General features: G+C 48.7%; 1 protein-coding gene across 1 annotated transcript in view; it reads right to left on the bottom strand.

The window, feature by feature from the left end:
* CPD (carboxypeptidase D) overlaps positions 1 to 12,419 on the bottom strand; it is a 34,370-nt gene extending 21,951 nt beyond the window's left edge. The window contains exons 1-2 of the mRNA XM_084650814.1: positions 11,736 to 12,419; positions 7,032 to 7,279 (exon numbers count right to left, since the gene is read on the bottom strand). Coding sequence (XP_084506940.1) covers positions 7,032 to 7,279; positions 11,736 to 12,370 — 883 coding nt within the window. The 5' untranslated portion in view covers positions 12,371 to 12,419. The remainder of the gene's footprint in view (positions 1 to 7,031; positions 7,280 to 11,735) is intronic.
* Between the last annotated feature and the right edge of the window lie 250 nt (positions 12,420 to 12,669).

The raw sequence follows: 12,669 nt of genomic DNA, 5'->3' as shown, positions 1-12,669 counted from the left end.
TTCCTATGGCCACACTTCAGTGAGAGTCAACTCATCTCTCCATCCTGAACAATATGGACGGAACGAAGCACTGTAGCAGTTCCACACAGATCCTAGCCCTTCCGGCATTTCAGGGTCACGCCTCACTGTTACAGCTCTGAGCACTCGAGAGGTTTCAACAGTAACCAGCATGTTACAAAACAGCCAGACAAGTCCATGAAAGAGGTTTCAAAGCCACCTCGACAGACCAAACCACTGAGTGTAGCACTTAACTCTACTTAGTATAACACAAAACATTAGCTAGTCTAGCTGTTATAGAGCCAAGAGCATAGACACCATGCTAATTAATCCTCACAACACCGAGATGAGCTCTTACAGCAGGATAAGACGAGGGGAAAGAAGTTACATGCCTTGAAGGACCATTGTCAGATCAAAGATGACCCAAAGTTTAGATGGTTAATAAAAGCTTTCACAAGAGGAGACCAATATGGAAATATTTCCAGAAGTCTCTTATTTAAGCAAATGGAAATGTAACGAGTTAACATTCTGCCGCAGCGTTAACAGAACTACAGCAGCCCTGTTATGAGAACCCAAGCCTGAAACTCAACAGAAACAAGTGAACCGCGTGGTGCTTCTCCAGCTGGGCAGACAGACCTGGAAGAATTATATAGATCTTCGTTGAAGGGTTCGGCTGTTTGTTTTTTAAGAGCGACTCAGACATCAGCTCTTAGAAGAAGAAAAAATAAAGTAAAGAAGGTCAGCGTTGATCATCTACCTTCAGGCTCAGAAGCCACCCACAGCAGTCTGCTTCCTTGAGCAAATGCCATGTGGAGTAAAACAATGCTTGGCCAGTTGTTAACCATCTGTTCATAGCAGGAAGTTATGAATTTGAGACATCAAGACATAAAAGGCATACCCAGTGCTTCATCTGCCATTCATGGGAGTTTGAGACAAATGCTCAACCAAAATAGAGCGGCAGACTAAAGTAGGTCTTAAACACATCACTTCTTGCAAAACTGACTCACAAAGCAGTCCACTGCATGCTATGGAATTTTAATTGTGTTAGCTACACATTCACACAGCCCTTTACCAAAGCAGACAGGTTACATCTGCAGTGTAGGGAACTGAGAATCACATGCAGAAAAACACACAGCTCCACAAAGGATTCAGAGGTTTGCAGAGAGCCCGAGCACTGCTTCGCCAAGCATTTAAAAGACATCTGTGACTAGGGGTGTCAGACGACACCACACAGCAGAGCACAAAGAACAAAGCAACAAGTGTCAGAAATTAAGACAGAACGTACTTTCATTCTGTGGAGCTGGTTTAATCTGTTTTGGGATAATTAGGGCTCTATGAAATCTGTGTTAACAAAAACACGGGCAGAACCCAAACACCACTACGAAATCCATGCTCTCGCCAGCACTAGGACTGTAGCAGCAGGTGGGCAGGGCTGGCTGTGGAAGTAACAGCCCAGAGGGTATGGGTGGTGGAGGGGGCTAGGGCCACAGGGAGGGAGTGCAGGGGCTAGGGAAGAAGGGCCAACGTCTGGGATTTAAGGGTAGTTTCTGAGAACTCCATTCCTTACTGTGTCAATTGCATGTCAGGAGTCGCAGCTGAGCAGGGGCACCTCCCCTTTGCACCACAGTGGAATGCAAACAGGAAAATGAACCAGTGCTCCTTGCTCTTGCTAGAGGAACTGGAAGCACTTAGTTGTGGTCTGAGAAGTTGCTGCAGGGCTGTCTCTGAGGAGCTGGACCAGCGGGTCCCCCCCCCCCCCACACACACTCACGTTTCCCTGGTCGTGTCAGCAGCAGGAGAGCTGACCCCCCTGCCAGGCCTGGCACCCAGCCGCCACCAGCACCGCTCCAGGATGAGAGTGGCACTCAAAGCACTTCATGTGGGTTAATAGCTCCTCAGTACCCAAATGATAGGATGAGACCCAGGAAAGAACAGGTTCTGGCTAGCCTTGGCGCAGAGAAGAGACCTGTTGAGTGCTCATCTCCTTAAGTGTCCCGGCCTCCAGCTCAGGCAAGAATCCCACCAGCAGACCTGCTGTGATAAGGGGATAAGCACAAGCACTGCAGAACTCAACTGCCCTCCTTCCAAAATCTGTGCACACATGCCACTGTGCTCTTATTCCCATCCCCTGCCAAACTACACAACAGGTGGGTGGCTGTGGGAATTGAGCCATGGACTAGCCTACTAGTATTATGAATACCATCAATGTATTCTGTCTGCAAGGAGGAAAACCCTTCAGTCCAGCCTCTTTAGCAAAATCTAAAGTCACTGGAAAGCTTGCTGGGCCAATATATTTAGCCTAAGAAGCTGTACCATATGCCCCTAAGGATGCCATAATGAGTATGTCCTCTTCCCATGAAGAACAAACTGTCCCTTTTGCTTTGCAGGGCACAGATGGCACAGAATAAGATAAAGAGGTGATTAAACAGAGATGCAAGTCACTTCCTTCTGATCAGCGTACCAATTGCTCACTCCCACCTCAGGCTGAGCGCTGTTGGCAGCGACACCAAGCAGGCAGAGGAATGTTTTGGTCGATTAGTCAGCAATCAAAACGGGCGGGCAGGGTGGGGTGGGGAGAGAATTCCAGCTGCTAGGCATTAGCTACAGAACCTCACACTGCGCAAGAGCATATTCCCTTAGATGAAGGGACTTCAGGAGGTGAAAGAGGCTTTGAAGGCTGAACTTGCCTCTCGATCTTGGGTAAAGGGATGGGGACCACATCACATCCTCAGCTTAACTTCAGTAACCAGAGAGATAAAGCAGCAAATAATCAAGCAATCAATTTGCAAAACACCTAGAAGATACAGAGGTGATAAGTAACAGTCAACACAGATTTGTCAAGAACAAATCCTGTCAAACCAAAGTGGGGGGGGGGGGGGAGAAGTGGTAGACAAGGTATATCTTGACTTTAGTAAGGCTTCTGATACAGTCTCACATGACCTTCTCATAAACAAACAAGGGAAATGCAACCTAGATGGAGCTCCTATTAGGTGGCTGCATAACTGGCTGGAAAACTGTTTCCCAGAGAGTAGTTATCAGTCACGCTGGAAGGACATAATGAGTGGGGTCCCGCAGGGATCAGTTCTGGCCAATATCTTCATCACTAATTTAGATAATGGCATAGAGAGTACACTTATAAAGTTTGCAGACGATACCAAGATGGGAGGGGTTGCAAGTGCTTTGGACAATAGGATTATCATTCAAAACGATCTGGACAAATGAGAGAAGGGGTCTGAAGTAAACAGAATGAAATTCAATAAGGACAAATGCAAAGTATTCCACTTAGGAAGGAACAATCAGTGGCACACATACAAAATGGAAAATGACTGCCTAGGAAGGAGTACTGTGGAAAGGGATCTGGGGGTCATAGTGGATCACAACCTAAATGAGTCAGAGCAACGCTGTTGCCCAGAAAGGGGGGGGGGGGGGGGAGAAGAGAAGCGACCATCATTCTGCGATATACTAGCAGGAGCGTTGTAAGCCAGACATGAGAAATAATTCTTCGACTCTACACCATGCTGTAGATGGAAAGATAAGTGTCACCAAAAACATCTACAGAGTGAAACACATGCATGTGAATCCACTCAATTAACATGGCTCCTCATGAGTCAGACTCTATATTATTACTTTAACACAGCAAGCATGCACATCTCAAATATAAGAATTTCCAAAAGGGCTATTACGTCATTTCCCTTTTTAAACCCGAGAGACGCCAAGGGATCCCATCTCCAGTAACAGCACACCAACTCCCCAGTGCTCCCAGCCCAACACTGAGCTACAGAATGCTCCATGTGACAATTCCACTGCCCCACCAGCCACCCAGCTGAGATTAAGAAGAACTATGCTGTGTGCAGGGGAGTTAAAAAACAGAAGAGTACCTGAGCATGGAACAGAGATAGTCTCAACATGTCTCCAAGTCTGAGCCTGTGCTAATCTAAGGAGTTGGAGAGCAGAAGCAAAGTTCAGCAGTGGCTCGGAGGACTACATTTGCTATGGATACTTGACCTTCAGGATTACTCCTATGGCCCTGCACATGCCACCTTAGTTCAACACCACATACACCCACACACACACTTGTTTGCAAACTCAGAAATGAGGGCCAACAGGATCTGGCCACAGCCCAAGCTTTGACCAGTGACTCCAAGTCCAGGGCAATGAATCCCACAGCAGTCTACCTTCCGGCATGTTTGATTACACAAGATAAGATACAGCAGGAAAAAATGTGCCTGTTGAAAAATTATGTCCCTTCCTCCCCTTGCCCCTCACATGGCTTTGAGTCATTTAAAACCTGGCCTCTTCCCTGGCACATTTTAATCTGCAGGCTGTAGCATACACATGGTCACAAACCTTTAGCAGTCCTGCTGCAGGTACTGCACATTAGCAGAGATTAGAATAAGGCCCACTTTGGAAAATTTACCCATAATCCTCCCCAAGGGGTACCAGAATCCGAGTGTCTTCATTTCACAGCACTTCTAAATTCTGAACACATTAACAAGTAGCTCCAGAGCCCAGTATGAGCCTTGGAGATCCCTGGCACAGAGCTGAAGAGTCAGAGGACCTTTAATATTTGTATTCTGGGCAATTTCAGTACATGCTGCACACAGCTGGCTTCCCTCCCCTCTGCCTGCCCTTCATCCAACACCACCCATAAATGTTAATGCATTGAAAATCAGAAGGAACCCACCAACTGTACACATCATCACAATCAGTCCTTGCTGGAAGCCTCAAGCTCCCATATTCCCTTCCCATCTCTCAGCCTCTTTGGGTCACGTCTCAGTCCCTGCCCTGATATTATAACTGACTTTATTGGTTTCAAAAGCACCACGTGTGCATGGCACCTTTAAATAGCCATTACTAGGACTCAAACAATGAGACAAACAGCACATGTGCATTTAAAGGCTCCTGGATTGCCACGTCTCACCTGCCCTTCACTCTAGGGGTTGGTGCAAACACAAGGTTTATAAGTCGCTAGCCAAGCCTTCTTGTGTGTGCTGTGAATTCTATTTTGCTTAATTTCCCCCACAGTCACTGCCTCCAAGTCATATAAAAGCAAGTCTGCAGGGCTGGAGAATACCTGAATTGGAGTTTACGGTTCCCCATTGCCGAGGGGCTTGTTTTCACAGTGAAGCTGGAAACCTCTAGAAGTCTCTGTACTCGACAGATTTCAAACCCCACTGACGCTCATGCCTTCCTTCTGTCACTGCCTCAGTGAGGCGCACGTATACAAACCTCTTCAGCCAGGGTCTGAGGCAGCGGTTACTTAAAAGGCCCAGGATGCTGATGCAGAAGCCATCAAGAACATGCTTATAAATCCTGGCATTTGCGCTTGGCTAGTTGTACACCAGAGAGCCAGGGTCAGACTTCGAAGTTACAAGGCTGTCTGCACGTGCTTACCCACTACTGCCACCAAACCTCAGGATTAGGAGGACATGGAGGTTGAGAACACCAACAGTAGATGTTCCTCCACAGCAAACTTATTTCAGACACACAAAATGTTTAGCTATGGATCAATTTGTTCATGGCAAGGTCTGAAAACATTCCTGCTGACTGGCTTAGATGGTTTATACAACTGCCAACAGAGTAAGGTAGCGCCAGGATACCCTGGTTCTATCTAAAGCAGAATCCTGAGGTTCCTTCTGCAATCCTTCTCTTGTTCTGATTCCCTGTACAAACACAATGAACCTTGTTGAGCCAGGAAACATACAGCCTGTCCCACTTAGGTGTGCTCAGCAGACAGGAGCAGGAAGCAGCTATTAAGAAAACACCATAAAATTATTTGGACAGTGAAATCCCCAGCAATGAATCAGCTATAATGGGGAAATAGCTCTAGACCTTTTTTCCCCGCTCTACAAGCATATTGGTGCTACAGGCCAGTATTTGAATTCTGTCCCAAGAAGTGTGAACATGAGGTTTACACACGAGTCATTCAGCTCCTAAACCCAGAACTTCAGATAAACATCTTTTAGGAATTACTGCTCAATAAAATGCCAAGCCTTCACTAGGGCTTTCTAATTCTGCCACTTACTTACAGCTCACTCCATAGCCCCCTCAGCTTCAGAGTGTGGAAAGACTGGAGTGTAGCTGGTTACAGAACTGTGCTACACTCCCGCCACATTTCTATTTTGTCCTCCATGATAAGAAACCCCACCCTATCTGGCAAGTCTATGTTTACATAATAGCCTCTGCCGGGAGCTAAGACAAGAGCAAACTCAGGATGTAGTAGTAATGATTAATATTTCTACTAGCCCATGGGACTTTTCAGAAATAACATGCCATCACATGTCGGTAGGACTGGTATGATAATTTGTGGGAGACAAGTACCCATCAATGAGAGCAGTTACTCTTCAATATGGCTGAGTCATGCCATTTCCCCTCCAAAGAAGAGGGCATGGGGAAGTTAAGCTAAGCTGAGGTTAAGAAATGGGCTGTTTAAAACATCAGAACCAAAGTGTCTCTAAGTTACCAGTGCAGTAAGACCACCCATTATCAGACATCCCAGACTTCACTGAAGAGAACGTTCAATGGAACATAAGAGACTAAAGAGAATCAGACCGTGAATTGCACTGACCATACAAATAACTTTGTTCAGACCAATGACTAGTGATCTACTAATTAATGGTTTCCACCCCTAGACAGTTTAGGTGGGGATTTTCAAATAAACTCAAGGAGTTTGTATGCCCGGTTCCCCACCATAAATGATGGGAGCTGGCTGTACAGTTACCCTAAGCATATTTGAAAACACATAATAGACTTTAACCGTCTATACCAGGTTCCCAAACTGTGATCCACCGAGCACTTGCACGTGGCCCATGGCACCATTTTGCTTTGTTTACAGTTGCATTAAAAGCTAAAAATATATTCCTTTCTTACCATTACTTTTCAACTGCAGCAGTTGCCACAGATGTTTTGACAGCTAATGGGAGCTAAGATGGCCCATGAAAACAGAAGGAGAGGGGAGGTGACACATGCCATCAAGATGGGATCCAGACTAAGAGCTGTAGAACCCTACTACGCAATATACTGAAATAACTCACCTTCTACATCATACCAATGAGCTCCATTAGTGATGCCATCCTTGAATGTCTCAAATTGCTCCCCCGGGCAGTTTGGGGTGCCAGTTTTCATTATCGGGTGGTTAGAAGCGTAGGCTTTTGCCAGGTATTTAAACACTTCATCATCAGCTGATTTGCTATAGATTCCTCTGGACTTGTGCATGGGAGAGTCATCATAGGGATAGCTCGCAACCACAGAGCCCCCGTGCAGGTTCCCAGAGAGCACAAACCTGGTTTTCAAAAAAAAAAACCACAACAACAAAAAACACGCTTATTAGACAGAGCACACTAGGGCAGAGGTAACTGCCAGAACCCGCCACCCGGATTAATATAGCTCCTTCTGGCCCAAAGAACTTCAATGAGGACATTCTGAAATCCACACTTCTGGGAAGGAAAGTCACAGCTCTTTCAAACTGCATGGCTTTTTGGGACAGTAAGTGAACAGCTCTGTATCCAATTAGCGCTGCATGACGAGATGACTTATTAGAGCTTTGCTAATTGTATCAAGGCTATGCTATATCTGAGACACATTCTCAGCCTATACTAGATAGGCTCCAACAGTATCTGGGGGTGGCCTTTGTCAGAGACAGGATAGGGAACTAAATGGATCTCAGGTCCAATCTAGCTTGGCAATTCACATGTTCTTAAGGCTTTGGTTAGCAAGTGCTCTTGCTGGGCTAAGGTGTCCCAGCTTCTCTAAGTCATGTTCACACAGGCACACTTTGCTTTGAAATATTCTATTTTGTTTTACAGAAACCAATGGGGTGGGGGAAAGAGAATGTTGTTAATCTGAAAAGGAGTTTATTTACTCCTAGCTTGTGGTTTGTCATACCAGCAGCTTCCTTTGAGGTTCAGCTCAGACTCTCAGGACTGCAGTCTGTTGCTAGAATGGCAAATGAGGCAACATTCAAAGCAGGATTACTTCAAAGCAACATGCACATTGATATTCTCAAGATGCTGAAAGAAAAGGCTTCCCTCTCTTCAGCTGCCTAGGCATTGATGCATCACCATGGCAGCTACTGTCTTTACAGCTTACAAAGAGCAGCCATTAGACCATTGTGTATCTTGCTCTGATAGGAACTTTGAGCACGTCCACTTATACTGAAAAAAATTCAGCTCCTCATGCAAAGTTCAGCAACAGACAGCCCTGTAAAAAGGTTCTGAACAGAACTTGAATGGGATGGCATCTGAGAAGCCAAAAGAATTTTGCAATATAACCTCAGGGCTCCATTCAATTTAAACAGACTCTCAACTGAGTGTAACATCTAGTGTTACAGGAGATGCAACACATTTCTTGTCCCGTCCCGCCCCCCCCCCCCCCCAAGACACAAAAATGCAGAGTCAAGCAAATCATCACAGGCAACTGCGATTTAGCTGTCCACATGGACATCAGATACAGACAGCTTTTTTAAAGCTTTGAAGAAGGTTTGAGTTGAGATGTATTCCAGGGTTTACTTGCACAATTAAGAGGCTTGTGTTGCAGTAAGGAACGGTCAGGTAAATACCAGTGTCAAATTCTAAGGCAAGTCTGAAAGCTTAAAAGCACAGCAGGCCCCATGTCTCATTGTCCCTTAGCCTAGTCCAGGGGTCTCAAACACACGGCCCGCGGGGTTATTTTCTGCAGCCTGCCAGCTCCCCGCGCCCCCCAGCATCTGTGTGTTGCCCTGGCCGCTCCTCTAGGTATCTCCCCTGAAGCTCCTATCGGCCACAGTTCCCGTTCCCAGCCAATGGGAGCTTCGGGGGAAGATACCTGGAGGCACAGCCAGGACAACACACAGACCCTTGTGCCTCTCCCCCTCCCCCAAGTCCTGACCACTTCCCAGAGCAGCACAGGGGTAGAGCAGGCAGGCAGGGAGCCTGCCCTGCCCCCGGTGCGTGCCAGGCTGGACCCCCCCCCCCCCAACCCCTCCTGCACCCTGACCCCCTGCCCTCAGCTGGCATCCCGACCCCCTGCCCTGAGCCCCCTGATGCACCCCGCACCCCTCCTGCACCCAACCCCCTGCCCTGAGCCCCCTGCACCCCCAGGGGGCTGGGAGGGGGCAGAGTTGGGGTGGGGATTTCTGTAGAAGGGGTTGGAATGGGGGGAGGGAAGGGGTGGGAAGAGGTGGGATGGGGTGGGGCCTCGTGGAAGGGGTGGAGTGGGGGTGGGCCAGGGCAGCAGGTGGAGGGGGGGGGTCAGTGGTGCAGCCCTCGGGCCAATGTACTAGTCCTCATGTGGCCCTCGTGGTCATTTGAGTTTGAGACCCCTGGCCTCGTCACAGGCAGCTGCAAAGGTCTCAATACATCTGATACTCTAAGTGCCCCTGCATTTTTAAGCAGCTTTGTTCTCATTTGATATAATATTGTAGAAAAGCTTCAGCTTGTTCCCTTGCCATTCAGCCTACGTGTATTTGGGTTATTAAGCAGAGTTGACATGACCAAAGCCTTGGCTTTTTTTTTTAAAAAAACAAGCTAAAGGATGCAAATCAGATCAGGTGACTCATCTAATAAGACAGGGAACATTACATCCATTAGGAATTTTTAAACAAATGGTTTTGTTTACTGACTAATTTTTGTATGAGTGATGAAGTTAGCACAGGTTTCAGAGTAACAGCCGTGTTAGTCTGTATTCGCAAAAAGAAAAGGAGTACTTGTGGCACCTTAGAGACTAACCAATTTATTTGAGCATGAGCTTTCGTGAGCTACAGCTCACTTCATCGGATGCATGCCGTGGAACAGGCATGTTAGCCTGTTAGCCTTTAGCACAGTATCATTACAGCCGCGAGCCAGAGGAGAGCATCATGTGTTGTATTTTTCCTGCACAGATCTGACAAAGTAGCTTTTTTGTCAGCAGTGGTTGCCAAAATACACTTTAAAATTTATTTTTAAACTACTACTGTTTGAAACCCAGAGGATTTTCCCCACTAGATAATTTTGAGCCAGAGCAAATTTGGGGCTTAGTTTCATTTTGTGCTGCAGCACATCAATACACCAGCGCTGACAGTAAAGTTCAGCCAGTAAGCAAGTGTGGACAATGCAATCAAGAATCCTGAGGAACAGGGTTGAATCAACAACTCGACCACTAACTCCTCTTACAGCTATAATACTGGATCTTTACTGGCACCTCCTGATCCCAACACATGAAGTCTGTTAAAATTTAACAAAAACTAGGGAGAAAAACTTGAGTTTCCGCACTCCCTTAAGTAAATGTTACATGCTGATGCTTATCACAGTTGCTATTGTGTTTCTGCTGACCAGCTTAGCCAAAATAACCAAGGAGTACTAACAGAGGTTTTTTCAAGAGTCCTTTATTATGGTGAAGTGGTCAATCAGACCTTAATTTCTCTCTCTTGGACTTTGGAAGATGTCTAGAATTTGTTTCGGTCTATCAAATCATGCCTGATCAGAATGTATTTCTCATTAGCAAATACATAGCTGTCACTCTCATTTTCCAGAGACTCGCAACAAAAACCTGTGCACTCCTGTTCCACACACCTTATGCAATGGCATTACATGTTCCACGGTACCGATTCTGTAATTCTCTTCAGATTTATCTTCAAAAAGGTAACAGAATCCTACACAATCTAATCATTATTTTCTTTTACAAATTCATTCAGGAAACTCATAGCAAATGAGACAGTCCCAGAAAAGACAGAACTGGACTTTCATAACCCAATTTAGCTAGCTATCCCCCCTCACAGGCAGCACTACTCCAGACAAATAAGCTTATTGGTGCATTTCCCTTCCTTTGCTCCAAATCAGGAGCCAAAAGGCTAATGCACTATTCTAGGCCCACAAACACTCAACAGAACTACTGACATGCATAAACATTTGCAGGATCAAGACCTACATCTAGAAACATTTAGCAAGAATTCTCTATGCAACAACAGCAAGAAATAATACAGGGAAAATTTATTATGGTGGAGGAAAGGTGGACACTCTGCCTGCCACAGTTCATACCAGACCTCAGTATTTGAGCACCTGTAGGTATTAAGCAACACGTTTGGTTCATACTGCTAAAGATCAGACAGTTAATCACGAGGAGCGTTAACAACACAGGACCAAAAGCAAAGGTCACCAATGGTCTTAAGGTGAATGAAGCACATCCTGAAAATAAGTTTACCTGTTAACTGAGCACTCATTTAGCTTGCTGTGAAAAAGGAGAAGTCAACATGAATAGTTTAAGTTACTGTTGGCCTGTTTGGATTAGCCAGGAAAAACACATTGCTCGCGGTCCCTTAAGTGCAGTTGTCTGTAAAGAAACCAACATGGTTTCTCTGCCAGGTGCACGTGGGCCTTTGTGTAGTTAAACAATAAAATGCCCCACTGTTCCATTCATAACAGGTCTGCTGCACAAGGCAGCACATAAGAAGTCAGAGCCCAGTAGCTAGATGTCCCAGCAGCCTCGGACGACAGCACAAAGGGAGCCAGAGGGGGCTGGTACAATGCAGACAGAATCACAGGAGACTTCAGGGTAAGGAAAATGTATTACAATGCCTTGTCCATTAGCGCCACTACCTACTTCCAGCCCCCACCCCAACATCAGCCTCTCTCCCCACAGTTATCCCCTCCCAAAGCCCAGGCAGGACCCACGGGCTGTGAGCCGGAGGTCCTCGCCCCTTGGGCCCAGACCCCTCCTCAGCCAGGCCAAAATTTCACATACAGACAAAGCACCGTCAGCCCGCCCCGCGGCTCCCCCGCACTCACTTGTTGCGCTGCATCCAGGCGATCAGGGCCCGCACCTCGGGCACGGGCTCCAGGTCGGGCGGGGCCGACGCGAACTGGTCGGGGAAGCTGCGGTTCAGGTCCTGGCCGCGGCTGTTCTCCCGGCCGCCCGGGGCCGTCCCGCCGCAGTCGCCCTCGCGGGCCCGCTCGAAGCCGTCGGGGTTGAGGCTGGGCAGCAGGTAGAGGTCGGTGGCGTTGAGGAGGCGGCCGGCCCGGGCGTCCCCGCGGGCCCAGCCCGACACCAGCTCCCGGGCCAGGCGCAGCAGCAGCGGCCGGCCCAGCGGCTCGTCGCCGTGCATGTTCCCCACCAGCTTGACCTGCGGGCGGCCGGGGATCGGGGCCCCGCCCGGGCCCGCCCCCGGCCGCGCGGGCTCCAGCCCGGCCGTCAGGCGCAGCACCCACAGCGGCCGCCCCTCCCCCGACTGCCCGATGCTGAAGAGCCGGGCCAGGCCCGGCGGGGCCCCCTCGGCCAGCGCCCGCAGCGCCGCGCCCAGCTCGGCCGCCCGCAGATAGCCCGGGGCCGGGGCCTCGCCCGCCGCCGCCCCCGCCTTCTTGATGTGGGCGCCGCCCGCCGGGCCCAGCCCGAGCAGCAGCCACAGCACGAGCCGCCCGGCCATGGGGAGAGACGCGCGGCCACACGCAGGGCCCAGCCGCCGCACCCGCACCGGAGACCTGAGGGGGGGGGGGGCGGGCCGGCGGCCAATAGGAGGGCAGGGGCGGGGACAGCTGAGGAGGTGACCAATGGAGGGGCAAGAACGTCTGAGGAGCTGGCCAATGGAAGGGCAGAAACAGGGACCGCGGAGGAGGTGACGAATGGAAGGGCAGGGACTGATGAGGAGTACCAATGGGAAGGCAGAGGCCGGCACGCAGCGGACGGCGGCGGCCAATGAGGGAGGAGAGGACGAGCGAACGGGGA

The sequence above is a fragment of the Lepidochelys olivacea genome, assembly GCF_965140295.1.
Source record: "Lepidochelys olivacea isolate rLepOli2 genome assembly, chromosome: 17".
NCBI classification, from domain to species: Eukaryota; Metazoa; Chordata; order Testudines; family Cheloniidae; genus Lepidochelys; species Lepidochelys olivacea.
The sequence above is the reverse complement of the archived record's forward strand: the minus strand, read 5'-3'. Positions and strand labels throughout refer to the sequence as shown.